General features: G+C 32.4%; 11 protein-coding genes across 11 annotated transcripts, besides 10 other annotated features; 6 read left to right on the forward strand and 5 right to left on the reverse strand.

Moving 5' to 3' along the window:
* Positions 1–942: part of a mobile genetic element that runs on past the window's edge.
* Positions 252–942: a terminal%2Cinverted (terminal inverted repeat of Maverick-1C transposon ID:TVAGG3_0014550).
* Positions 943–1698: 756 nt separating this feature from the next.
* Positions 1699–1736: a terminal%2Cinverted (terminal inverted repeat of MuDR-5_TvMULE4 transposon ID:TVAGG3_0014650).
* Positions 1699–4108: a mobile genetic element.
* TVAGG3_0014660 (MULE transposase domain-containing protein) lies at positions 3390–3896 on the forward strand (the record flags this gene model as incomplete). The annotated part of the gene is made up of 1 exon (XM_001308209.1): positions 3390–3896. One exon carries the CDS (start codon positions 3390–3392, stop codon positions 3894–3896), a length of 507 nt encoding a protein of 168 aa, XP_001308210.1.
* Positions 4071–4108: a terminal%2Cinverted (terminal inverted repeat of MuDR-5_TvMULE4 transposon ID:TVAGG3_0014650).
* A 763-nt stretch (positions 4109–4871) lies between these two features.
* Positions 4872–4901: a mobile genetic element.
* Positions 4902–7578: 2677 nt separating this feature from the next.
* Positions 7579–8457: a mobile genetic element.
* Positions 8458–10449: 1992 nt separating this feature from the next.
* TVAGG3_0014690 (uncharacterized protein) lies at positions 10450–10779 on the forward strand (the record flags this gene model as incomplete). Its single annotated transcript, XM_001308210.2, has 1 exon — positions 10450–10779. One exon carries the CDS (start codon positions 10450–10452, stop codon positions 10777–10779), a length of 330 nt encoding a protein of 109 aa, XP_001308211.1.
* A 1231-nt stretch (positions 10780–12010) lies between these two features.
* Positions 12011–12047: a mobile genetic element.
* Positions 12011–12047: a terminal%2Cinverted (terminal inverted repeat of Banshee-A3 transposon ID:TVAGG3_0014700).
* A 1063-nt stretch (positions 12048–13110) lies between these two features.
* Positions 13111–13301: a mobile genetic element.
* A 93-nt stretch (positions 13302–13394) lies between these two features.
* On the reverse strand, positions 13395–14805 carry TVAGG3_0014720 (uncharacterized protein; the record flags this gene model as incomplete). Its single annotated transcript, XM_001308211.1, has 1 exon — positions 13432–14805. The coding sequence occupies one exon, from the start codon at positions 14803–14805 to the stop codon at positions 13432–13434; it is 1374 nt and encodes a 457-aa protein (XP_001308212.1).
* A 1121-nt stretch (positions 14806–15926) lies between these two features.
* On the forward strand, positions 15927–17196 carry TVAGG3_0014730 (nitrile biosynthetic process; the record flags this gene model as incomplete). Its single annotated transcript, XM_001308212.1, has 1 exon — positions 15932–17113. The coding sequence occupies one exon, from the start codon at positions 15932–15934 to the stop codon at positions 17111–17113; it is 1182 nt and encodes a 393-aa protein (XP_001308213.1).
* Positions 17197–17763: 567 nt separating this feature from the next.
* On the forward strand, positions 17764–18414 carry TVAGG3_0014740 (acetyltransferase (GNAT) domain-containing protein; the record flags this gene model as incomplete). The annotated part of the gene is made up of 1 exon (XM_001308213.1): positions 17788–18297. One exon carries the CDS (start codon positions 17788–17790, stop codon positions 18295–18297), a length of 510 nt encoding a protein of 169 aa, XP_001308214.1.
* A 411-nt stretch (positions 18415–18825) lies between these two features.
* TVAGG3_0014750 (uncharacterized protein) lies at positions 18826–20376 on the reverse strand (the record flags this gene model as incomplete). The annotated part of the gene is made up of 1 exon (XM_001308214.1): positions 18826–19743. The coding sequence occupies one exon, from the start codon at positions 19741–19743 to the stop codon at positions 18826–18828; it is 918 nt and encodes a 305-aa protein (XP_001308215.1).
* Positions 20377–20509: 133 nt separating this feature from the next.
* TVAGG3_0014760 (UV excision repair protein RAD23 family) lies at positions 20510–21539 on the forward strand (the record flags this gene model as incomplete). The annotated part of the gene is made up of 1 exon (XM_001308215.2): positions 20510–21499. One exon carries the CDS (start codon positions 20510–20512, stop codon positions 21497–21499), a length of 990 nt encoding a protein of 329 aa, XP_001308216.1.
* Positions 21540–21942: 403 nt separating this feature from the next.
* TVAGG3_0014770 (armadillo-like helical domain containing protein 1 family) lies at positions 21943–23478 on the reverse strand (the record flags this gene model as incomplete). The annotated part of the gene is made up of 1 exon (XM_001308216.1): positions 21943–23478. The coding sequence occupies one exon, from the start codon at positions 23476–23478 to the stop codon at positions 21943–21945; it is 1536 nt and encodes a 511-aa protein (XP_001308217.1).
* A 275-nt stretch (positions 23479–23753) lies between these two features.
* Positions 23754–24981, reverse strand: TVAGG3_0014780 (N-acylglucosamine-2-epimerase family; the record flags this gene model as incomplete). The annotated part of the gene is made up of 1 exon (XM_001308217.2): positions 23802–24980. One exon carries the CDS (start codon positions 24978–24980, stop codon positions 23802–23804), a length of 1179 nt encoding a protein of 392 aa, XP_001308218.1.
* Positions 24982–25542: 561 nt separating this feature from the next.
* Positions 25543–26115, forward strand: TVAGG3_0014790 (histone H3/CENP-A; the record flags this gene model as incomplete). Its single annotated transcript, XM_001308218.2, has 1 exon — positions 25543–25959. The coding sequence occupies one exon, from the start codon at positions 25543–25545 to the stop codon at positions 25957–25959; it is 417 nt and encodes a 138-aa protein (XP_001308219.1).
* Positions 26116–26128: 13 nt separating this feature from the next.
* TVAGG3_0014800 (uncharacterized protein) lies at positions 26129–27508 on the reverse strand (the record flags this gene model as incomplete). The annotated part of the gene is made up of 1 exon (XM_001308219.1): positions 26129–27508. One exon carries the CDS (start codon positions 27506–27508, stop codon positions 26129–26131), a length of 1380 nt encoding a protein of 459 aa, XP_001308220.1.
* Positions 27509–27699: the final 191 nt, after the last annotated feature.

The raw sequence follows: 27699 nt of genomic DNA on the forward strand, positions 1-27699 counted from the left end.
AAAACACGCAAAAGACTTTAATGACCAGAAAAGGTGAAACAATGCATTTAAATAGAGTCGATGGAACTAAAGAAAATGTTTCTTCTCCACCAGCGGTTTATCCATACGGACCTTATGGAATGTATGGAAACCCTTATGAACGACCATTTGACCCATTGACTGGTGGAAGTAATTGGTATCATTACGGCCGAAGAAGAAAGACAGTCAAGTTGGAGACAGACGTGAAGAAAGCAACTAAAAAGAAACCAAGGAAGAGGGTTATAAAGCAATGAATTCAACAGGGTGAAAAAAGAGGTGAAAAAAGAGGTGAGATCTCACCACTTCACCTAAATTTATTTTGTGCTATGTTTCATACGTGTGAGGGTGGTGATATAATTAATTTTTAAGTTTATTTTTTATTTTACTGAAAATTTTTATTTGGATGTAAATGACAGAACAAAAGCAACTCATACAAATCGAAAAATATAACAAACATACATTTAAACATTTATTCTTCCTTCCTGAGCATAACATGTTCTTTCAAATACATCCGAGACCAGTTGACTTTTCATTGACTGTGTATAAAGATAGAAATAGTTATATCATTAAACCATATGATGACGAAGGTAAGTTATGTAAATTGTACGTTAAGAAGTTAGAGAAAGTTTATGGCTTCAAGTATGACTACAATAGGGTTAACACTGATGATGAAGATATTGAGGAAAATTTATGAGAACATTAGTGAAGTCGTTAGTGAGAACGATAGTGAGAACGTTTATTTTTTTACATTAGTGAGTTCGTTAGTGAAGTGAAGTGGGTGGTGGTTTTGTAAATATTTAAGGTTAAGTTAGTGTTGTCGTTTGTGTTGTAAAATATACGTTACCGGTTTCGTAAAGTGTCAAAACCGTTAAGTGGTGTACGGAGGCGCGCAGTGCCACAGTACCCAACATAACCATACTAACTTTTATTAGTGACTAGTCTTGTCAATGCTTCAGTTCATATTATAATTTGCCTCAGTTTTATCATTTGGCGCAAAGATGGACTAGAAAAATACGTTACAATTCAAATAAGTACATGCTATGTCAATTATATTATTATCGGTCTTCCTATTTTTACTTCGATATGGGGAGAAGATTCGTCAAAAATCATTGTTATTTGCCCGTTTTTCCATTATTTCTTTGTTGTACCTCTTTACATGCTATTAACAAATATTGCAAAGATAAAACGAGAAAAAGAATTAAAATTTGCTTCTAATTCAGACGAAAAGTTTGTATATCATTTAACGTGCAAAGATATAGGTCTTGCGTTTTGGAACTCTATTAAAACCCCGCTTCTTGTTGGCGCTTTCTTAGGTTTGATTTGGGCCTGTACATCCATTAAAGCACCAACATTCTTATTGAGGCTAGCGAAATACATGGGAGACTTTGTCGTAGTGTTTTCTTTACTATGTATTGGTTCGTTCCTGGAAAAGAACTCAATAGTAGCGTGCGAATGGTACATTTTAGTGATATGTGTGTCTCTCCGATTCATTCTTTCGCCCCTACTAGGTATTGCCTTTTCGAAGGCTCTAAAGATATCGGGAACTCTCGGTAGACAATGTTCAATTTTATCAACCATGCCCCTTTCAACGGTTGCTTATATTCTTGCTTCGTCCACAGGATATGGCCAAGCTGCAGCTTCTTCAGTTGTTTTTTGGACAGTTATTCTTGTTATTCCTTCGAGAAAGGGACAGACTAGCCCATTGTCACTTTTTAATTTAGCAAATGAACGCTTATGGAGTGGAGTTTTTGGGTAAATCTGATTTGCTTATAAATGAAATAAAATCAAAAGAAACCATATTGGCATTATATTATGCAAAAATAAATGATCTTACTTAGTACTTTTAAAGTTAATTTCAGAAAAAATTTGACACAATGGTATCCGGCACATACAAGTGGTGTACAACCAAAATATAAGTTGGTTTAAACATATATTGCTATATCTCATGATCTTACTTAGTACTTTTAAAGTTAATTTCAGAAAAAATTTGACACAATGGTATCCGGCACATACAAGTGGTGTACAACCAAAATATAAGTTGGTTTAAACATATATTGCTATATCTCATGATCTTACTTAGTACTTTTAAAGTTAATTTCAGAAAAAATTTGACACAATGGTATCCGGCACATACAAGTGGTGTACAACCAAAATATAAGTTGGTTTAAACATATATTGCTATATCTCATGATCTTACTTAGTACTTTTAAAGTTAATTTCAGAAAAAATTTGACACAATGGTATCCGGCACATACAAGTGGTGTACAACCAAAATTTCATATCCCTAGTTTTACATTTATGTTTAGTTTTATTCCACCTAATTTTCAAAGATCATAATTGAATTAGATGGCCAAGCTATTCAAAACACGACCAAGCTTATCAAAATAAGACCAATATATTCAAAATTCTTTATTCTTTCAAATCATTTCATTTTAATGCAGATCCAAGATCACGAACTCACATATATCGAGTTGCTTAAGTATCGAGTGCAACAAGAAATCCAAGCAGGTTGTAGTTATTCATATAAAACTAGGAAAGAAAGAAATCAAATCAAATTTAATTGTAAGTGGCCGAATTGTCCATGTCGCTTCCTTGTTGATACACTTCCCGATGACAAGTACCACATACGAAAATGTATTAACACCCACAATCATTCTGCCCCTTTTCCAAACAAATCACAACAAATTACATCATATTTTTATAGATCTTATTTAACAAGATATTTTGAATCAAATCAAGACCGTGTTTACGCACAATTAAGGTGTTTCAAAGATCTTAATATCCCATTTGATAGTGGGATCATTCCGGAAATGTTTCAACAATCTACAGATGCTTTAAAAAAGTTTTCTAAACGCCTTCATGCAATCAATACCCGTTTCTCAGCGGATGATGTTACATCTCTTGCAATTTTTGTCGACATGGTTAAGAGTCATTCTCCAGATGATCTCATCGAGTTTATTCACGAGCCAGATCGTATGATTTTCTATTACGCCCCATTCGAAGCAAATGCTTTTTCACATCAAATACAAACTTATCAAATTGATTCCACTTATAAGCTCTTGCGCTCTCGCATACCATTTTATGCCGTCACTGGCAAATTCGCGGAATCAATTGTTTTTCCGTTTTTGTATTTTTTCGTTTGGCCCGACACAAGTGAAAATATACAAGTTTGTCTCACAGCATATTTTGGCTCCATCAATCGCGAACCATCTTATTTTTCAATGGACTGCGCACCTCAAATCACAAATGCTGTTGAAACAGCCATCCCCTTATGCCAGATCATTTGGTGTGGCGTTCATGTGTTGCGCGCTGTCATGAGAAAGGCTGAAAAGTTTCAAGATCGTTCCAACTTCGAAACTTTCTATAACTTAATGAAGTTATTGGTCTTTGGTTCTGAAGAGGAAGAAATTGATCCTGATGAAGTTTACAACAATTTAGAAGAAATTTTAAATGAGGAACCTGCTGCCCGTGAATACTTTGACCAACAGTGGCGCCATCATCTTGACAGGTGGATGCTTCGCTATAGAAATGAAGGAGATGGAACAAACAACATCTCGGAATCACATTTCAAGGTTTTGAAGCACCAGTACTTCCCAGAAAGGCGAAATCTTCGACTCGATGAACTTGTCATCGAGTTATATTCCAGTGTTGTTCCTTCATTCCTGATTAAGTTGCAAATTAAAGGTCTGGATTCAGAGAGAAGTGTTAAAGTTATCAAAAAAGTCACAAGAGATTTTGAAGAAATGACACAATTTAAAAAAGTCGAATGCATCAGTATGCTTGAAGCTGTTCAGAAAGGTCTGAAAAATGATACACTTGATCCCAACATTGTTTACTCAACATTAAAAATATTATTGCAAAGAAAACATTTGATTTAATAAACATTTAATTTATTATAATTAATTTTTTATTACAGTATAGTAAAAAATGCTATAAATAAATTATTATATTTTATTAAAATGTGACTTTTAATAGTAAGTGAATAAAATAAATCAGGAATTGGGAAAGAAATAAGGTTAATTAAAAATAATGAAAATTACAAGTTTAAGGTTAATGAAAAAGTGACAATGGGCGAGTTTGTCCCCCACTCTTATTCCTTCAATTATATTTTGGTTTTGGATTATTGATAAGTTCAAACTATTTCCTGAATGAAATTTTAGCATATGTTTATAGAGAATAAAAGCTATTGTATAGTTAGTATCTGAATGGTTAAAAAAAAGGATAAAAAATTTATGAAATATTGACAATACTAATAATGTCTAAATATTTAATTTGCTATATGTAAGGGTTTCGTTTTGCGAAAAAAACGTACAATACGCAATTTCGCTAAAAAACATTTAGCTAGCAATTTCGACCTTTGACTCCACTCAAGACGTCACTTTTTTAATTTTGCGGTATCATATTTTTGGAAAATCTTTATGAATATTATATAAAAAGTCTCTTTAATATCTATATTTCATATTTTTATCGATTTTTAAAGTTTTTGCGAAAAGTATTCAATTATTTTTGCTATTTTGGAGAGAGGGTCAAAGTTGCTATTTGTCACTTTTCCACAAGAATATAATGGGGAAAAAGTTATCATATAGTTGATCTCATTCACTGAGGTGAGAGATGCATGTAGTGTAATGTGATAAACAGTGTGATTGCTGCTCTAAGTCCTAGGTTCGAGACACATTGGCTTCATTTTTCTCTTTTTTATTGACGTAAACTATTCAATTTTTGTGTTCTCCATTCAAATTTCAGAATTTTTTTTGCAGATTTCACGCTACATTCGAAGTTACCTTTTGTAACAACCACCACTGCCTACGAAAGACGAAAGTGTGTCACGATTTCACCCGGAAATCCGACGGTTGTTTAAGAGTAAGCACTTTTGTCACCTACTCTGCTATTTTGTCGGGTAAATGTCAGATTTGCGACATTTTCTGATATGATATTCAGATTCTACGTTGATAATAATGCTTATAGAACCCTCTTGCTATTGTGTCAAAATTGCGAAACCGATAGCAAAAATATCTCGCAATATCAAAATTGAGATATTGAGTGAATTATGCATTATAGAGATTAAAAATCTGATTTGTGAAAACATCTCATCAGTTTCTAGCTAATTCAAAAATCTTTACTATCTTATTCGATTAAAATGAAAAGGGAATAGTTTCATTATGCTTTAAATGACAGCCTTATAATATAATCATAGTTTTCGCTCAATATGCAGCATTTTTTTTTCGAAATCTATGGTCAATATCCTAAATACTGATTGCTTTGCATTCATATCTCTTACATTTTCTATACCCACATCACTATTCATTGCTATTCCTATCTTTTTCATTTTTGTTTGTTTCTCATAATTTCTCAAAAAACATGATAACTTGATATTTGTAAATATCATACTTTATAACGTAAATAAGAACTTGACCTATTAAGAAAAGCAGTAATGAAAAGAAAATCTGAAATTCATAAAAATTACAAGTTTCTGATGACAATTAGCTTAATTAAACCAGGTACAAGATTATATAATTGTATTTTCTATCCAATTATCCATATAATATCTTATCCAGAAAAAAAAACTTGATCAATACCAAATGATTTTTTAACTAGTAAATAAAGTATTTTCTTTACACACACATTGTATATCATAGTTTTTTTTTTGGTTTCGCAAAACATCCAAAAACAAATATGCTATAAAAGTGACAATTTTAGCAAAACGAAACCCTTACTATATGCGAAGAAAAGATTATTTTTTGAAAGTAGCTAATTGAATTCCCACAATTCTAATTTGACAATTATATTAATTTTTTTCGGATCGTACTTGAACCACCTGAACTAACTAAACGAACAGCTACTCATATGTTCAAATTATCTGTGTGATCAAATAAAAATTTGGATTATTGTATGATTTGATAATAACTAGCTTTTTAAAATTTAGCTTTAAGAGTTAGAATTCAATTGGATTGAATCACAAATAAAAGTTGAAAGGTAAAAAGTATGAATTGGAAAGATGAAAATTTATAGCTAAATGCTCATTTAAGCATTTAGATTCTTCATTCAATCAAAAATCTCTTCATTCAAAAAATCAGAAAATTTTACAATCCTTCACAATTCCTTTTAGCAAAATTATCTATTTTGATACTAATAACTTATATTGACCAACTTCGAATTTATACGTTTTAAAATTTTTATTTCATCCATAGACATAAAATATCGAATATATTATTAGACAATTATACCAGAATGATTTGCGAATTTTCTGAAATTGTTCGATGACAAACTGTCATTAAGGGTGCACCCGTATGTACGTTTATTTGAGAGGAGGAGGATTACCCTCTCAATTTTGAGGGATTCGTTAGTTTATTTTCTCGATGAATATGCAATAAAATTTGATTTTTACCTTATCAATATACTTCATATAATATACACATGTTCATGTAAAAACTTTTTTCCAAAATCCTCAGTAGGGTTGTTAAAACTATCAAAAATTAGCGTTTTGAAGACACCATGGTGTCTTATAATTTTCCCTTCCTTATTGGCGTGTAGAAATAAATGCGCCAATAGATTGAAGAAGAAGAATTGTTTTTCTCTTAATGAACTTTAATCCTTTTGATATAAGAATATTAAAAACATTAATATAATTTCGATTTCGGAAATTAAATTTCCAAATTTTTTGTCGATTTCGGAAATAACAGGATCCCGCATCCAACACGCAACAACAAAACACAAAACACACTTTTTGGTTCTTTCATCGTTTTAATCGTAATTTATGTAATACATGATTTGGATAAATTTTACAAAAATAGAACCTATATTATATTCTTTTCAAAGATTCTTGCAAATCATCAAAAATAATTCTATTTTAAAAAACGATCAAATTATCCTTTCATTATTTTAAACTTAAATTAGTTTTTATGATTGATTAAAGCAATCATATTTATTCATCATTACATAAACAAAAAAATAATATTTGAGAGTTATTTCAAAAAAAACACCTTGAATTTATTAATTTGTCTCAATTTCAGTATTATAAATTTTTATAATTTCAATATTTTGAAATACACTTTTTAATATTTCAATATTTATGATATTTCAATGTATTAAGTGGTCTCAAATTGAGCTTCTCAAATATAAGTTGGCCTATTCAAATAATAAAATTAAATAATATTTAAACTAATAAATAAAAGTGATTGAGGTCATAGCAAAACGGCTGTTTCAGTCATTAATTCTTAAAAATAAAAAGGGTAAAAACTAAATAAAATGGGTAAAATTCAATAGTGTCTGTGCTATCGTTCAATTTGAAGGTGTCTTTTGAAACCGCAAGACACATTGAATTTTTGAATAGTGTATTATGGTTTGACAGACACCAATGAAAAAAATAAAATGATATTTATTTTAAATATATAAGATCCTTATATAAAATATAAATATTTTATCGTTTTATTTTCTTGTTTTAGAAATGTTTTTTATTGAAAAATCAATAAAACTAACTCCAAAATAAAATTTTTGATTTAAAGACACTATGATGACACCAGGCAAATCTTCCAAGACACCTATCGTCGGGAATCTAACAACCCTAAATCCTCAGGAATTAAGGGATTTTTGAATTTTAAGAATTTTTTTCGAATTTTTTCGAAAAAAAAATATTTTCAGAACAGCCTTAACGGCTAAGATTTAGGAACAATGTTAAGTATCAAAAAGAAAGGAGGTCTGATATAGACAACATATATCGTTGAAGGTTGAAAAATCTCTAATATTTGAGCCCAAAATTTCAAATTTTAATTTTTTGAAAAAAGAGGCCACCTGTATGTACGTTTATTTGAGAGGAGGAGGATTATATTTTTGAAAGGGTGAAACATTATGAATATGTTAATTATATAATAATATGTATTATTATAAAAAAGAAAAAATAAAGCACGTTAAAATTTTTCTTTCTTGATTTTTTACAAAATCTACTTAGAATTATGCAAAATATGACTAAATCATTATAAATTTCAAGTTAAATTTTAATTTTGATAAATAATTTAAATTTCAAAATATCAAGTTCAGTTCGACTATGTATGTAGTAATTCCTCAATAAAGTGCCAAAACCCTATTAAAATATATGAACATTTTCAACATTTTAATGTTTTTATTTAAAAATTTGATGGAATATGAGCTTCAAACAATTATTATGTAAATAAAAATAATTAAATATATGTATTTATTCGTATTACAACCGTAGTAAGTCGATTCTTCCTTTCTTCTACTGAGTTTTGAATTTGATTTCGAATTGTAAAGAGATTCAAAGGGAAAATACTAGCGGATAAAAACTACCTCCATGAAAGGGTCATAATGGAGTCAAGTTGTATTTTTTGATATTTTTTGCTTTTCGAGCCTAAATAGGTAGCCAAGATAATGCCTAAAAATAAGGTTCTAAATTCTGAAGTTTACATGATCCTCTCGTGTGCACCCTTAATTTGTACAAGATCTTAATTTTCTAAACAAAATCAAATGATCTTTTTTTACCTTTTTTTATCTAAATCAAGGCAAAGTAGACCAAAAATCAAGACTGGAGATTTCTTCACTTCGGAAATACGCACAGAGCTTGAATCATTACCAGCTTTTAAACAAATACAAGAAGAAAATGAAACTATATTTGATTTAACTGATAAACAAACAAGACATGTTGAAATAAAAGGATCATATACTACCTCTCAAAGACAATTTGAATTCTTTCAATGCGAAATTAATATTCTTAATGAAACTAATTTTTCCGGCAATTATGCGTTTGGGGTTGGAATTGATCCAGGATCTGGAGGTGCGCTTTTTGCATATCAGTCTATTGTTAACATCATTGGCACAAATAACGCAAAAAATCTTACCAACTTTACTTCCAATAGAGCTGCAACGGGAGGAGCAATATGCTTAATTGACTCAGCTGCATTGATAATGCATACAATATTTGAATATAACACAGCAGAGAGATTTGGAGGTGCAATCTATTTCGAAGGAAACCCCAATATATATAGGCAGTTATACATTAAAAATGGCACTTTTAATAATAACACTGCCAAAACTTGTGGAGGAGCAGTTTCAATTTTCGATTCAACTGATATTTACATGGAGACAGTAACATTCGAGAAAAATAATGCATATATATCAGGCGGAGCTATAGAATGCCAATATTTCACATCTTTTCATATTTTTTATTCAACATTTCAAAAGAATTTTGTTCAATATGATACTTATACAAATTATTCTGGTTACAAATCTAATTATATTTCAATATTTAGTCATCGTGGTGGTGGCGCGATTTCTGTCAAGAATGATGCAGTTAACAATTTACAATCAATCCAATTTCAAACATTTGGCTGCTGCTTTACATCCAATTATGTTAATTTTACAGAAAAAGGAAATATATATCAAGGAATTGGCCATGCTATATTAGTTGAGAACACTAATTACTATTCAATAGGTGATGATTTCCAAAACAATGCAACACAGTCTTTGGATAATATTGTCTTCAACCACAATACATCATATATAATCGCATTGCAAGCAAACGGTACAATATGCACCAATTCAAATAGAACAAATTATGATACATTCAAAGAATTTACAACAACAACACCAGCTAAAATCTCAAACAACGCAACTGAGACAACTGCTTCTGTTCCTTCACCTTCTAATTATACTTATGTGGCAACACCAATTACAAGACTTCCTTCTCCAACTACTAAAAGTCCTAGCTTTAAATATTCATACACAGCAGGCCAAACAATTTCAAATAGATCATATACATTTACTTTAACAACACAACGGATTAGACAAACAATATCCAGTACACCTTTTACCACTCCAGGTGTTACACCATTTTCCACTGCACACAGTACACCACATTCCACAGCTCATTCTACTCCCCATTCTACACCACATTCCACAGCACATTCTACTCCCCATTCTACACCACATTCCACAGCACATTCTACTCCCCATTCTACACCACATTCCACAGCACATTCTACTCCCCATTCTACACCACATTCCACAGCACATTCTACTCCCCATTCTACACCACATTCCACAGCACATTCTACTCCACATTCTACACCACATTCCACAGCACATTCTACTCCACATTCTACACCACATTCCACAGCTCATTCTACTCCACATTCTACACCACACTCCACACCACACTCCACACCACATAGTACACCGCATTCTACACCACATAGTACACCTCATTCAACGCCCTTTAATACTCCATTCGATACTCCAGCGAAGACTCCAGATCCAACAAGAACACTAAGTAAATACGAAGCAATTACTAATGTTGAAACGAAAACAACCACTTTTGTTAACTTATCTACAACAACAGTAACGAATACTACAATTAATGTCAATGAATACACGCTCACATATTTGATCACTTACTACATCACACAAGTTGAGACGTATATCATGATTGAGTCAATTTACTACGATTCAGTTTCTAAGCAACAATACACATCAGCGATGATCATTGGCTTTGCAGCAGGCGGAATGCTCATTCTCTTCATTGTTGCAGTCATTGCTTTGTACCTTTATAGAAAGGCGTACTCCAACTCATCGGAAGACGAAGACTCCGATCTTTCATCTGAAACAGATATTGACAACATATCTGAAGGACGCACAAGAGTTAGCTATGAAATAGAGCTCGAAGGAGATCAAATTGCACACATAGACGATCCAAGCGACATCATCAATGGCAGCAACGATGATGAAGCCTACATGAACAACATGGACTTCTAACAAAGTTCATACATTAGTTGTTTTATTTTATGTTTTATATTTAATGCGTTTTTTTTTTAATTGAATTTGATATAATTTTCTTAAACTCTTTTATTCACCTTTTAATCTACTTCTAGATTAGATTTTTAAAGTCCGAATCAATAAAATCACCTTCCAAGAAATGAAATATGGGAGATTCGATTTCAGATCAAATTGGATTTTGGTGTGTAAATAAAACCAAAAAACTACAGCTTTTTTGATTAAACTCATTTATCCATGAAATAAGGTCTTTTCAGAAGTCAATGAGAAAATTCATTCAAAGAATTTGGAAATTGATCAAATATTTCGCATTTATTTCCAATGACAAGCATGCTTTTATTAATTTTTATAATTGGCTAGTAAATTGTGAAGAAGCGGTTTGCCGTGGCCCGATTACACCTTTTTGTCAACCAGGCATGTTGCTACCCGGTGGTATCATCTGTTCAAGTTGACATATAAATCCGCAGTATCGCTGGATGTAAGTTTATACTTGTGTCCGAGAATACTGCGGGATAATTTTTATTAATTTATTTTAGAGTATTTCTTTTTTATAATTCTTTTATTTGCTTTCTCTTTAGCATAAGATCAATTATAATTTATGGCATTCCAAACGGGAACCGCGGTTGGTTACCATGGATTTCCGTCACCGGTCACATTTTAAAGATTTTTAAAGCCTTATAAAAATATGCTTTGTAAATCATTTTTTGTAAATCGGCAAAAATTTGGTAATTTTCTTCAACTAATAAATCTGCGAATAGCATTTATAATACAAGAACAATCTTTTAAAATGCGTTTGATTCATTTTTGTATAATTTCATATAGGCACATATATTCTTCCGGGACTTTCCGTGATTTTACCGTAAAATCATTAGTTTACACCAATTTTTCCGTATTTTGAATAGTTTACTGCACTTTTTCCGTAAAATTGAGTTACGGGAATCCGCAAAATTTCCGGACCTCATTTTTCATAGAATATAATAATAATATTTGATAAAAAGATATATTATTTATATTTTGATTTTGAATTACGGAAAAAGTGAATTGATAACTTGATTTTTTATATGGTTAATTTTTCAAATGATATTATGAAGATCTAAAATATTAAAAGTAAAAAAATTGAATTACGGAAAAAGTGAGGTCAAAAGTGAAAATAAATTTGCAGAACAATTTTCATTGAAATAAGCTTTATTTTTCATTATTAATAACAATGCTGTAATAAACAGAAATTCATCAAAAGTGACAGCTCTCAATTTTTTGACATTTGTAAATTCTAAATTGAATGAGAAAAATGAAATAATACTAAGCATAATACAATATTCTAGATTTAATTATAATTAGGGAAAAGTTAGTTTTGAGAGTACTTTTCATAGGCATATAGAATGAAATCTTCTGAAAAATAATATCATATAAACTCATATTATTTTCTAATATATAACTATTTTATATAAAAATCAATTCAATGATCTTAAAAGCGAAGGATAAACCTCAAAATTTACGAATATAATGAGTGGAATATAATGCTTATCTATCATAAAACCATATGAAATATCAATTTTTGCTTTACGCCTAATTTTTTGACGACAATTAGCAAAAAATGTTAAATGTTAACACTCAGTCCATTTGAATATGAAAAATAAAATTGACTTTGATTAAATGTTTTTATTTATCATGCAATTCTTCTTGCGACCAAAGATTTGAATAAAAGTTCAAAAAAGTAAGATAGCTTAAAAAATAATATACGGTAGTGTTTACTAATAGATGAATAGTATATAAATTCTATTAAAATGGATTTGATCCAAAAAAATATATAAAATTTGATCATAAATAAAATCGTTTAAATTACTTCTTCATTTAAATTATAACAATTATTTTTGGTTTTATAGTTTTTAAAGCTCATGTGGTTTTTTTTAACCACAGAATACTTATGTGCTGTAGCAAGCTTGCAATCCAAAGCTCACGTTAGACAACAAGAGTCATGAAGTCTCATACTAAGGGATATCCAACATATATTTTAATAATCTAATGTTTGTGACAAATATTCAACATAAAATTAAGTTTTCGTTTCGTTACAAGGCATTCATACTTTGGAGATATCATATTTAATGTACAGAAAAGTTAATATTAAACAATACATGCTAAAGAATTAATAAATAAGATAATAAAATAAATTTATACGTAATTACTTTCATTTAATATGCTTTATGCTGTATAATATTGATTAAGAGGCATTAAAAGGTTCCATAATCTGCTTTTATAGGCAAGATTTTTGATAAAAATTTTAAATTTTGAAAAAATGATGAGAGAAAAGGAAAAAAAAGGTAAATGAGAGCAAGAGGAGGGAAAAAAAGAAAAGAAAAGGAAGGGAAGGGAAAAATAAAAGAAAGAAGGACATATAAAAATTTAGATGCGCATTCTTAATGCCGAGGCGGCTTGCCGCCGAGGCGCGATTTTTTTAGGCCTCTACGGTAACCCGGCAATGTTTTTTTAAATCTTGTACAGCCCTATTATAATTACAATATGTAAGTTTTTTTTTCCTAATATTTCAGCAAATTAAATGTTCGATATTTCTAAAAAAAGAAAAATAAAGTAATAATCGCATAAACTTTATTCATACATTTATAATTTTTGGCTGTATTACAATCCAATCTTTTCTTTAATCTCTTTTAAGCAATTTTTGTTTGAAAACTTTGGTTCTTGAACAATATATTTCTCTAAGCTAGGAATTGTGCACTCTTCATCTGTTTTGCCTACTTCCATGTATTTGGAACCGACTAAATTTGAAATTCTTTTTCCATAATCTAAACATCCAGCGCCAATCATTTTCCTTTCGATCATCATTGATGAAGGATCAAGGAATAATCCGTAAACAGCTGTTGTAAGATGAGAAAATATGTAAATACTAGAACTATGCATAAGGTCTGCAATTTTGTAGAGTGGAAGACTTTCATTAAGTATTATTACATCGAAATCAGGCAGGTTAACAATATCTTGATTATCTTTTGCAAAATATTTATCGATGAGAATTCTATCTCGATGCCTTGTCGTTTTTGTGATATTTTCTCTGAATCTTTTGACAGTATTTGAATCATACGATAGAGTTGCATCGTAAATTAAATGGAAATAATTCAGATCAAGAAGATTTTGTGATTTTGGAAAAACTCCATAGCCAAAGCATTGCTTTGCATTGCTATTTCTGAAGTCCGGGCTCATTCTCATGTAAATTTCAGCTTCGTCTTTTGTCATACCGAATTTTCGAAGCTTAATTCCGTGGTTATCTTCAATGCTCCCCTTCCAAAGCGGAAGCAATGAACTCATTATTGACATCCAACACTCTGTTTTCGGAAAATGGGAGAAAACTGTCGTCCATTTATCAAGATTCCAATTTTTAACAGATTTTCTCGGTCTGATATTGAGTGTAACGTTCTTATTATGGGAAAGTGAAATAGGTTTTGCATCTATATGGTGCTTTGAAACGAAAAGAATGTTATCATTTTTATCGAGGCAAAAATCACTTAAAACAAGCATTGTTCCATCATTGAGACGAACATTACTAGATCCTTCATTTGATAGATCTGCCTCAATAATGTGAATGGTGTCATTGTAAATATTTTCTCCGTTACATGAGAGAGAAAGATTAAAATATTGAGGAAATTGGTGATAAACACAAAATTGAGTTTGTGAGTATGACCCAGAAACTGTCTCGAAATCAGAACTCGAATAGATTTCTGTAAAGAAATCATTTGAAATATTCATTGAAAATAATTTATGATAAGGAACTGTAGGATGCGGTACACGTGTTAGTAATGAGGCTGTAATGCATATTTTGTTATGAAATTGCTTGAGTGAGATATCCGTTTTTTTGCAAACTTGTTCGATTTTTGGAGGATCTTGGCATCTGAGGGTGTATTGATAATACAGATATCCTAAATACAATGGAAACACACATGCTGCAATGATTACAAGTTTTTTCAATTTCTTTGATGGTTTTGGATTGGTTTTCTTCCTCATCAATGTAAATAAAAAATTGAAAGGTGAAATTTTATTAAAAAAAAATATAGGACAGATATCTTGGCGAAACATAGAACATGCGAATCGTTCAAATAAAGATTGATCAGAATTCTTTTGAAATCAAGATCAAAGAAATAATGCATCAATTGGTGATGAGCTGGAACGAAAATATCATATCTCTAGAAAACCATGAAAAAAGTTAACGAAAATGATTGAAATAATGAATATTGTTGATTGAAAAATCAATATCAGAATATAGAGAAAGCATAATGACTGATTTGAGATATGATATAAATGTACTAAGAAGTTAAAGGCTTTAGGACATGAAATGAAATTGCAGATCTAAAAAAAAGGAAGAAAGCAATCTTCAGAAAAATTGAGAAGGCATTGATTCATTAAAGAAATATTGAACATTAAAATACTATATCAAACATAAATGGATGTAAAATTGAAATGTCACTTTTCCAATGGCAAAATTATTGTTAAAATATTTTATGGTAAATGGTATGTAGTTAAAATATTATTATCTACGAAAGCTTTGAAAAAGTCGAAATGAAATTTTGTTAAAAAAGAAACGGATAGTGAAATATTAAGAATTGAAAAATAAGAAATGGAAATGAACGGATTTTTATTCTGTGTGGCCGATAAAGTAAACAATCAAATTAAGTTCGTTAAGAATAAAATTGTGCATTAATGTTACATTCAAGAAATTATAATATTGAATGTTCCAAAAATAAATTTTGAAGCATTCAATTTTTGAGTTTTGTTTCAAAATAATTTATTAGAAAACTCCTAACTTTCCCGATTTAACAAACAATAATAATATTTCAAAAACTTTTTTGATTGCCATTTTGTGATTTGTTGATCTCAGCACAAATGTTCAAAAATCGAATAGTTGTAGATCATTCAAAAAACCGAACATATTTTATAAGAATTTATTGATTGATAAAAATGTTCTTATACTATTATTATAGCTTGCGGAAATAACATATAAGTTCTCAAAATTTTCTTCAAAAATTTTACATTTATGAATCTACTCTTTTAATCCAGCATAATTATTGATTTTTTAATTTTCAGTCAGCTCATAGAAAAGAATTATTGTGAAGTTTATATGATCATTTCAAAAATGGGAGCCGAAGAAAGTAGCCAGATAGACACGACAACCTGTATTCGTCCTTACTCTAAAGACATTTACAATCCAATTGGAGGCGGACGCTTCATCCCTGAGAGAGGTTTTGATTATGAAATCGACGCAGATTCTAACAAACTTCAATCAAATTTCTCGCTAAATGTCTATAAAGCTCCATATCCATGCATTTGGTCGACGTATTTTCCAAAGAAAATTACTCCACAGTCACGAACAGGACACTTTTCTGCAATCGATGAAGATTCGCGTTATGTTTACATTGGAAATGGTATAACCGAGAACAATGAAATGCTCTTTGACTTATGGCGTCTGAACTTAGATTCTCTAGAATGGGAAAACGTGATCTTGTCAGGCGATCAATTACAGCCAAGATCTGGAAGTAAGGCAGTTATATTCAGACACATATTAATAGTTTTTGGTGGATATTCTGGCACAGAATACTTAAATGATATGTATTATGTCAATTTAAGTACAGGCGAAGTAAAACTTGCCCAAATAAACGGCCCATTACCAACAGGAAGATCATCTCCAATCTTTAATCTCGTCAATGGTAAGGTTTATTCTTTTGGAGGTTTCGATGGTAAATGGGTCAACGAATTATGCATATTCGATCTCAACACCACTCAGTGGACCATCATACCAACCGAGATACAGGGGCGAACAAACGTGCCTTCGGTTGTCTACGGAAATCAAATCTATTCTTACGGCTGCTCCAAGGCAGGTGGTATTCTTGTTATCGACACTGCCACCAACGATATCAAGATTGTTCAGACAAATGGTCCAAGCCCTCCTTCGACATCCCTAGGAAGTGGCATGGTATTAGTTGGTGACCACCTTATCTACTTTGGCGGTACATCAGAGTTTTCTGGCAGCTTGATGTACCTGTTCAACATTCCTGCAAAGAAATGGTCGATTCTTCATGTCTGTCCTGACGGTGATACGACTTCTTACGACGATGGCGTCATTACTACACAGGGATTGTTCATGATTCCAAAGTTCCAGTCATTTGGAACTGTTTACGACCCTTATAAGCGCAGAATTGTTTCGTTCCTCGGCCAACCTTACAATAATTATCATTCTATACAGAGGTTTGATATCCATGATGCCATTGCGCATCAGAACCTTCAGAATGATATGGTTTCCGTTTTAAATTGTCCATAAGCGATTGTATTTTTTACGTAAATATATAATATTCACCATTTTCAAAAATACAATAATATTCTGTAAAATCTATCTCTATTTTGCAATAATTACTCATCATTTTTTACTTTTTGTCTTTGAATTTTTTAATTCATTTTGCAAAACTTCAATCTTAGAAGCTGTAAATCATGCAATAGTTAGTAATGAAGATTCTTATTATATTTTATTCGGATTTTGTCTCATACAATGAGTCTTTGGTTCAATATTTCCTAGTGACCATTCATTAATATGTTTGTTTTGAAGAACCAATCACTTAAATCTAAACTTTATCATAAAATTAGCCGAATCTCAAAATCTGTAATATAAAAACAACAAAATGAGAATTATATTTATTCAATAATTAGTGCTATAAACGTGTTTTTAATATAATCAAAAGATTATTTCGATCAATTTCTATATGTCATAGCATAGCTGATCGTAAAGAAGGGACCCTGCATCCCTTTCGGTCATTTCAAAATTCGTTCACAGTTTCATTCAAAATTTTGAGAGGCAAATTTCCCATCGAACTTTATCGAGCTCTTGGCCAAAAATGGATTAGTCAATGCAAAGTTCACAGCATGAAAACGATGGTGTATGGAGAAACTTTTCAATAATTTTACTTTTCGATCGAAAAAATACCAAAAAAAGTGCCAAATATGATTCGCCCTTGCACACTTAGCGATATCCCAGCATTGCAGAAGATCAGCAGAGCCACATTTAAGGACACATTCATGGACTCAAACACTGAAGAAGATATGGCCAAGTTTCTCGATGATGCTTACAATATTCCAAAATTAACTCGCGAAATGAATAACAAGAACAGTCAATTTTACTTTGGATTGCTTGATGGTGAAGTTGCTGGATATTTAAAGGTAAATATGGAAAACGCACAATCCGAAGCCAAGCCACTTAACTATCTTGAAATTGAAAGACTATACATCGATAAGAAATTCAAGAGACGTGGCTTAGGAAAGATTTTAATGAACTATGCTGAAACAATTGCAAAAATTTATAGAAAAGATCACGCCTGGCTTGGTGTTTGGGAGCATAACAATAACGCCTTAGCTTTTTATAAGTCAATGGGATACAACAAAGTTGGGGCACACACATTTGTCGTTGGAACAGACGCTCAAACTGACTTGATCTACGAGAAAAAGCTTGAATAGAGAACAAAAGTGTAAGATTCGCCATTGGTACATATTTATTTCAATATTGTATCCAGTTATAAAGTAAATTAACCTTACTTATAGACTAAAATTGTAATTACAAGTTTTATTTCAAGACTTTCAATAATATTTTTCCATAAATTATTGATTCTATTCTCATTTCATTTGAACACCTTCTATTGGGAATTTCAATTTCTTCCCTATGCATTTGATATATGAATAACAAATGACAATCTAAAACACTCTATTCGTTCTTGGAAATTAGATAACGGTAGATTCAACTGATGACATATTCCAAATTATTGGATATAAATCACTAATGTAGAATAGTCAAATGTTTAAACTAATCTTGTTTGGTCAATGAATGATAATGATATCAATAATGGTCGATCTTTATTTATTTTTTTTGCGTTAATTTTATCATTTTTGGTAAAAACAAAAATTAATATCACAAATTCAATACAAACAATATTTTTACATGATAAACATACAAATATTATACAATAGATAAAAATAACTGTAAATTTTTCATAAAATATTTCTTGAACTAATTTTTCTTGGGTTTGGGTTCCTCTTCTTGGATTTTTTGGGTTCAGCCAATATATACTTTAAGGAATTGATTAAACTTTCCAGTTGATTTGAAAGGATGACGCTGAACAAACCACCCATGAGTGTTGCCGAGACAAACATGGTAAATATGGCCATAACATCGCAAGAGGTAGTGAAAATTCTTTCATAAATTGATATATTAACAATTTCGGTGTATCCGATAAAAGCATGAGTTTTGAAGGTATAAGCATGCTGGACTGGTACTAAAAAGTCAACATTATTCACGAAGTAACAGTTTGTAGATGTAATTTCTTGAGGCGAAACAGTAGTATGAAGATTTGCGATAGATATGCTGCAATCAGGTCCGCAAGAGAATGCAACTTGATTCGTTGGTGCTAATGGCCCGTAAAACATGTGATTTACGGAACATTGAGAATTTGGACTATAAAAGCCAATACAAACACTTGTCCCAGGGGCAGATGCAAATGGTTGAATTGCAAAGAATGTTGAATAATAAAAAGATGATGATTTGCAATCAGATAATAAGTAACTTACGTGTTCTTTTGCTCTGGAGTCAATAATGACGGAATATTTGACGATAGCTTGACTACCAACAATACCAAATCCGCCTACTCTTTCTTTGGCGTAGCAGTTGGTCGCATTGTTTCCATTAAGTGTTGTATTTTCGGAATTTTGGCGAAACAAGGCACAATAACTGGTAGAATAACAACCTTGAATACAAGTAAGGGTAAAATTGAACTTAGATGGTTGAAAATTCGAGCTAAATATTGTTCCAGACTTTTTTGCTTCGCAATTATACATTGAAGACCTCAAAATATAAAAATCTGATTGAGAGTATATACACGAACCTTGGTAGGCAGCATTTCCTATAAACATACAGAAGTTTATTGACAGATTTACAGAAGTAAAAATTGCACCACCGTCATTATTGGTTATACATGAAACAAATTTCGATCTGCATATTTTGTTTTCGTATTGCATAAATATATTTCGATTTGATTCGATAATTTGGTCAGAATAGAAATTGGAGTGTAATTCGTTAAGAATATAACGATTCTGCATAGATCTGTGAAGATTAATTCCAATATCCGCACTATTTATTTGACTAAAATGTATAGAATGAATGAAATTGAAGAAGAAAAACCAACTCAAAATTCGAAAAATATAAAATATGAGGGGAGAATACTTTCATATTTTTAATACTTGGCTGTAAAGTTCAATGAACATAAAGGAAGTCAGTGTTTTGATGACATTTAAGCGATTTGAAGCCAAGCTTGTATATAATTTTCATTATTTGAAATTTGATGATCTCTTTCACTCAGAAGGGCCAATGGAAATCTATTAGATACATTATAGGAGATATGAGAGGGCGGTAAGCATAAACATATCCTCAATAATTTACCACATATTATTTGCAATAAACTTCTAAAATACGAAAACATTCATCACTTGCATTTAAATGCATATTTTCTAACTTTATGGCAATAAAATTTTTCATTCAAAATTTTTCCATAATTTTGTTACCTTTCAAGATCAAAATTTTAGTTGTATAAGATATATTAAAAATGAATATTTTCAAACGCTGGAAAAATTTTTTTAATAAATCGGTCATTTCACTCAGCCAAAAAGGTGACATTTCGAAATGACTCGTCAGCTCTCTATTCGTAGTGTTAAAGGCAATATCTATAAGATTGATGTACCAGAAGATGCTACTGTTGGCCAAGCCAAAGAAATTTTCCGTGAGCAATGCGATCCAGAAGCAAAGGATATTACATTCATCTTTAAGGCCAACAGGCTCGATAATTCCAAGCTTATTTCATCCCTTGATATCAAGAAGACAGATTTCTTCATTGTCCATATCGTCAAGAAACCAGCAGCTCCAAAGCCAGCAGAACCAGCTCCAGCAGCCGTTGCCCCAGCACCAGCTCCAGCTCCACAGACCCCTGCTCCAGCAGTTCCAAGGGCAGCTCCATTACCAGAACTTGTTCAACCAACTCAGCAAAATCAGTTTGACATGGACGCTCTTGTTTCCAGTCCACAGTTCGTTACAGCTGTTAACTCCCTTGAGGAACTCGGTTTCAAGGAGGAAGAAGCTACTGCAGCTCTCAAGGCAGCCAAAGGAAATGCCGAACTCGCTTACAACTTCTTAGAGCAAGGTTACATCCCATCTGAGCAGGATATAGAAAATCAACAAAACTTAATAAACCAACTCAGAGAGAAACTTACTGCTGAGCCATCTTTAATTCCACAATACATCTTGGCAATCGCAGCACAGCACCCAGATCGCGCACAACAGTACATGGCCAATCCAGAACAGTTCCTTAATGATTATGGTCTTGATCCAAACAAATTCGATATCCCACAAATCAAGGAACAACTTAACGCTGCAAGTCAGGAAATTGAAAACCTTGCAGCCAGCGGTGATTTCGCTGACGCTCCAGATTCTTTCCCACAGCAGGAAATGAACCCAATGCAGGCCAGATTGAGCTCTTACTCACCAGAGGAGCAGGAAGTTCTCAAGAGAATCTTCGAGATCTTCCCCAACCAGGACCAGTTCACAGTTATCCAGGTTTACGAGGCTTGTGGTAAGGATGAAAACCAAACTGTTAACTGTCTTCTTTCAATGATGTAATTCATAGGCTAATAAAAAAATTTTCATACCTTATGTTTTCAATATACTTACTTAATTTTTTACTTTTTCTAAACAAAAATTAGGAAATTTACATAGTAATGAATGACTCCAGTGATGTTTTTATAATAAATCGAACGTGGCCAATCATAATATTTATGGTTTTCAGTACAATTGGAAAACAATTAAAATAAAAATTTTCTTGTATTGCACAAATAAGTCATTATGATAACCTTCTTGCCTCCAACATATAGAATTCCTATGAATGAAATTACATTATTATTAAAAAAAAAGGATAATAATTTCGAGAGACTATAAGATGGGAAATTGAAAATAGTAACTATGATGCCAATTGATCGAAAAATACAAACAATATTTAAAAGTAAAACAAAAATAAAATAAAATCATTCAAAAATAGCATATGATAACTAATATTCTAGCGCTAGCTATTGCTGGAAAAGAGCATTTAAATCAACATTAGTTGTCACATTAAATCTAAATGGTGATTCTCTGAGTGCAATAGTTGGTTTGATAATAGAACCATATTGTCCTTGTTGTTGAGTTCTATGCTTTAGTTCTAGACGCGCTTTCGTTGTTGCCTTTCTGATCTGTGTCTGTTTTGCAGAGACATCAATCAAAAAGCTTTCAGGCTCAAGAGATAAGAAGAAATCTGCTTGAATTTGATTGATGTTCAGGCAGAAAGTATGTGGATCGAGAGTCAAATTTCTAATCCAGTCTGTTGGGATTGCATTCTCAAGTAGAGTCTTAATGTGAGGATCATCACAATAATAGTGCGTGATTATCTTAGCAGAAGATTTCTGCGCACTGAAGTTGACTGTGTTTCCGATGATTTTGCAGAGAGGAACTAAAAATCTCTCAAAATCTTCTTTCAGAGTCAATCCAGCGATTCCGTTCTGCTTTGTGATTGTAAGCAACACTTTTGTTGCAAATGTTTGTCTACGAGATATAAGCTCATTCGTTATGCCAAGAGGGTTTAACAAAATTTCAAGAAGATTATCAAAAATAAAATCTCTTCTTAGTTTAGTAGTGTTTTCAGCAATCAATGAGAACACTATGACGCCATCATATCTGATGTCTAAATTTGAGCTGCTTCCTAAAGCTAACAAATCATTGTAATTCCCTTTTATGTCGACTTCTGCAGCAATTTTGGGTGTTAGAAGCACTCGAAATACGTGAGAAACGGAGTGAAGAGCTTCATCGTCTGATGATAAAGCGTGAAATCTTGACATCAAAGCAAGAGTAAATGTCTCGGCATATGCATCATTACCTTCACTCAGTTGGAGTAATAACATTGTAGCGAGATTGAGATTTTCTTCATCTTTAAATGAAGGTAACGTATCTAAGAAAATTGTCAAGAATTTCGTATCTAAAATGTATTGAACTGAATGTGCTCCTTGTTGAGATAGTGACAGAAATGTTTTAAGTACTTCAGATAGATCATTTTCGGAAATTTCATCTCTTAATTCGAGAAAGGAAAGTAATATGTCAACTCCACCATTCTTAAGGAAGTGTTCTGAATAGCAGAATCCTGATGATGCATCGAAAAATATTCGTAATGCTTGAAGTTGAATGTCAATTGAAATTGTAGATCGACAATTCCAACGAATAAAGACAAAAATTCTCATGAAAACTAATTCACTTGCATTTCCATATAATTCGTCAAGTTGATTTTTTGAATATCCTTTGCATTTATCGACAATATCTTTTAGCATAAGAAATCTTTTTATGCCTTGATCCCTATCCCATTTCTTAATCCAAGCATTGTATTTAGCTTTGTTTGATTTCACAACCATTAATTCTCTTTGCGATAATTTTGGCCTGCTTCTTGCTGAATTTACTCTTTCACTACAGTTTTCTTTACGAACGACTGAAGATTCATATAAATGTCTTCTAGCAGAATTCCTTCTGCATGATTTTTGAGGAGGCCTAGGGCGAAAATCTAATTGTGGAATATCATTCATTTACTAACAAATTTTTAACGTACACAAAATTTGTCACTTTTGATGAAATTAAGGAAAAGATTTCTCCATTTGGTATATAGTAATCAAGCGAAATAGAGCATGGGGATGTATTACTTATACATTATCATTCATATCAATGAAGTATTCTTCTTTAATCATAATGCGAATTGATTCTTATTGAAATAAATCTTTTTTTACGAAATAGCAAATTAACAACTACGGCCAATGACTCAATCATATATTACAAATGGCAAGTAATGCATTAAATTTACTTATTACTCGAAAAAGAATTTTTTAGTAGGAAAAAACGCTACTATCTGAGCTTACTTCTTTTCATTAATGATGAGTTCGCAAAGCTCATGAGCCTTGATCATCATACGTGGGATATGGAATGGGCCTTTGAAAATGTTGCCCTTTGCGTTCTGAGCAACAGTGCCATCTCTGTGCAAGTAGCCGTACCACTCGCCGCATTCTGTATCTGGGAACTTCTCATATGTCCAGTCGCTGATCTTCTTGTGCCAGTCAAGATACTTCTGATCCTTGGTAACGTAGTAAGCGTAGAGTGTTGCAATGATAGCTTCTGTCTGTGGCCACCAGAACTTCATGTCCTGAGCGTAATCCTGGCATGGGAAGTTCTTGCAATCTCTGAAGTTAATGATGCCACCATATTGCTCATCCCAGCCCCACTTCCAGCTCCAATCGAGGATTGTAAGGGCCATCTTCATGATCTCTGGATCTCTGTTTCTGTAGCATGCCTCTTCGATCAAGAACCAAGCTGTTTCAATGCAATGGCCTGGGTTGATAATTCTGCCAGAGCATGTATCAACGAACTCGCCGTTCTCGCCAACTGTTTCGAGTAAAGCTTCGAATTCTGGCTTCATGAATTTCTCCTTGAGAAGTTTGATTGAGTCATCAATCTGCTTGTCAAGGCATGGATCAGAAATGACCTTTCTGACCTGGGCAGCTGTGTTGAGCATGATCATTGTGATTGAGTGTCCAATCTGATGAACCCAAGATTCACACTTTGGTGGTAAGAATCCTGGTGTGGAGAGGAATTTCTGCATACGCTTGAAGAGATCAAGTGCCTTCTTGGCGTATTCATCATCCTTAGCGGCTTTTGCGTAGGCAGCATATGCAACAACTGCAAAGCTCTCAGAGAAGACATAGCGGCGCTTTCTAATTCCCTTACCATCATCTGTGATCTCAAAGTACATGTGTCCATCGGAATCGAAGCAGTACTTATCGATGAAATCTAAGCAGCTCTTGCAGGCAGCAAGCCATTCTGGGTTTTGCTCAACCTGGGAGTATGCTGTAGCAAGGACATATGCAAATCTGCCCTGGAACCAGACGGATTTGGTTGTATCCATGAGTTTGCCAGTGCGATCTAAGCATGTGTAAACACCTCCGTGCTTCTTATCTAAGCCATTCTTTAACCAGAAGGGGAGTATGTTTTCCTTGAGGTCCTTGATGTATCTAGCTGACCAGGATTGGAGATATTCCATATTATGTCAATTTTTTTTCCGATATGAGTTTTCAAATTAAATGTGAGTATCAACCTTACTTCAAAAGAATTTCGAAATTGTAGATTTAGATATTTATTAATAATTCCGTTGCCCTCTCAAAAAATTATAAAATTCAATATGTCATCGGAAATAATAATAATTGAGATAATAATTGCCATCTACTTGGAGCAAATTGTGATTCTATATTCGCCATGAGCTCACGATTTAATTCACATTTACTCCAATTTTATTATCCAATGATGAGTTTTAACTAAATATGACAAATTTGATTCAGTCTGAGAATGCAAAAGCTTCTTGGATATGAAGTGCTGAACACTAAGAAATTCAGTGGCAGGTGTGTTGAATCTGATGGAAATGATGAATACTCAATCCATTATGACTCGCAATTGACTATAGTATTTGGCATTTTACTCCAAGTAAAACTTGTATAAGTAAAAAATCATATTTCAAAAACGGAAATGGTCCAATTTGGCAAAAAGAAAAAATGGCGGGGAAGCACAGAAAAATATTGAGAGGGAAGAAAAATCATTTTTCATCAATCATGGCTCGTACAAAGCAGACAGCTAGAAAGTCAACTGGTGGCAAGACCCCACGTAAGTCCCTTGGTGCCAAGGCCGCCCGCAAGTCAACACCAACAATTGACTCACAAGGTGCCAAGAAGCAACACCGTTTCCGCCCAGGTACAGTTGCTCTCCGTGAAATCCGTAAGTACCAGAAGTCTACAGATCTTCTCATCCGTAAGCTCCCATTCCAGCGTCTCGTCAGAGAAATCGCTTCTGGTTTCCGTGGTGATCTTCGTTTCCAGTCATCAGCCATCGCAGCTCTTCAGGAAGCATCAGAAGCATACCTTGTTGGTCTTTTCGAAGACACCAACCTTTGTGCTATCCACGCTAACAGAGTTACAATCATGGAACGTGATGTTCAACTTGCTCAACGTATTCGTGGTGAGCGTAACTAAACTGTGTTATTTGTATTGTATTTTAAAAATTAGGACTTTTTTTTTCCATTTCAATTCCACAATATTGACTCAAGTTTAGGAAATTTCGTAAGTATTAGAATATTAATGAATGAATTTTTGAAAAAAAAAAGTCAAATTTCAATAAAATTACATTTTTATAAACAAAAATCTAAATATCTTCATAGTCATAGGAGTCTAACGAGTCGTGACTATTCAAGAATTCGTTGAGTTTTTCGTCAAAAGATTTTCCAAAAGACTCTGTGTCATCACTTATGTCTTTTGGATCAGGTAACGGCTCTGGTGATCCTAACTCATCTTCCTCTTCATTAATTACCTTTTTTATATTGAAAGGATCAGAAATTTCATGAGATGAATGTTGGAACTCGTTTGCAGAAGGATCTTTTGTTAAATTAGTTTTCTCAAGGTGCTCCTTAAGTGCTTCAAGTTCTGGATCTGTTGATTCTTCATGGTCATCCTCATGTTCTTGCGATTCTTCCTCTTCTTCAGGGAGTTCTAATTGATATGTTTCTGCTTTTTCACTTGATTCTTCACCAGACTTTGAATCATGTGAATCCAGCTCATCTTTCTCTTCTTCATCATCAAATGACTGGCATTTATCACTTGATGAGCTTATCGGAACATTCAATGATTTAGAATCATTATCTAAAGATTGGGATTCTTCTTCATTTGAACTTTGGTTGTTGGAATCTGAATTAGATTTAATTGAGCCAGAATTTGAATCGCTTAGTTCTGATTTCGGAGCTTTTGCACTATGTGGTGATTTGGCTTGGAATGAGAGCTCAAGCTTTTCTTTGAATTGGCCCATTTGAGGATCATCTTCGATAATGTTTTCAACAGAAGATAAAGGAGTGAGATCGGAAGGCTGATCTTGCTTAGAAGATGAGGATATTTCAATAGCATTAGATGATGATGTTGAACTTGGAATTGACTTGGAATTTCTTGGAATTGGTGAAATTGGTGGTAAAGATTGCCTATTAGGTTTAGTGTCAATTTTATCGACCTTAAGCTTACTATTCTGCTTTGAAGTTTGAATTTGAAGATCTTCATTATCAGAATTGTTTTCGAAACCAACTGCTTGTGAAGAATTTACTCCATTGGAAGGTAATGATGAGTTACTGCTGTCACTTGCTTCAGGAGAAACATAATCTTCAATGATTGAAGAAGATGTTTTACTGGCTGATGATGATTTTTGTCCTTTCAACAATTGTTTTTTCCATGTGTCAAAAGATTCTCTACGTGGTGATGATTGTGGACTCTGACTGTACTTCTTTTCTAAAAATGTTTCAAATTTAGAACTGATTTCCTGTTGTGGGCTCTTCTGTGTAGATTTAGGACGTGGAGATGATCTTGGACTTTTTGGTAATGATGCAATCGATTGTATTGACTCACTTGAATTTGATTGAGTTTCTTCCTCTTCGAAAGAAATTTCAGGAGTTTTGTCGGATTCTAAAATATTGCCCTCAGCATAGTTTAAAATGAGCATCCGAAGTTCATTTAAGCTTCTTTCTACGTTAGCAAAACGCTCCATATGAAATTTCTGACGTTTAATTTTTCAATTTTCGATTTTTATGATGAGATCAAATAAGAAACATGAAATCAGCCTGAATCTTTATAAATTATTTTCATCGATTTTTTATTAATTCATCCGTCTCCATTCTAAAATGCATTCAAATGTTGAATTATCACGGGAACAATAAAAAACTCATTTTATATCATTGC

The sequence above is a fragment of the Trichomonas vaginalis genome, chromosome IV (genome assembly GCF_026262505.1).
Source record: "Trichomonas vaginalis G3 chromosome IV, whole genome shotgun sequence".
Taxonomy (NCBI): Eukaryota; Parabasalia; order Trichomonadida; family Trichomonadidae; genus Trichomonas; species Trichomonas vaginalis.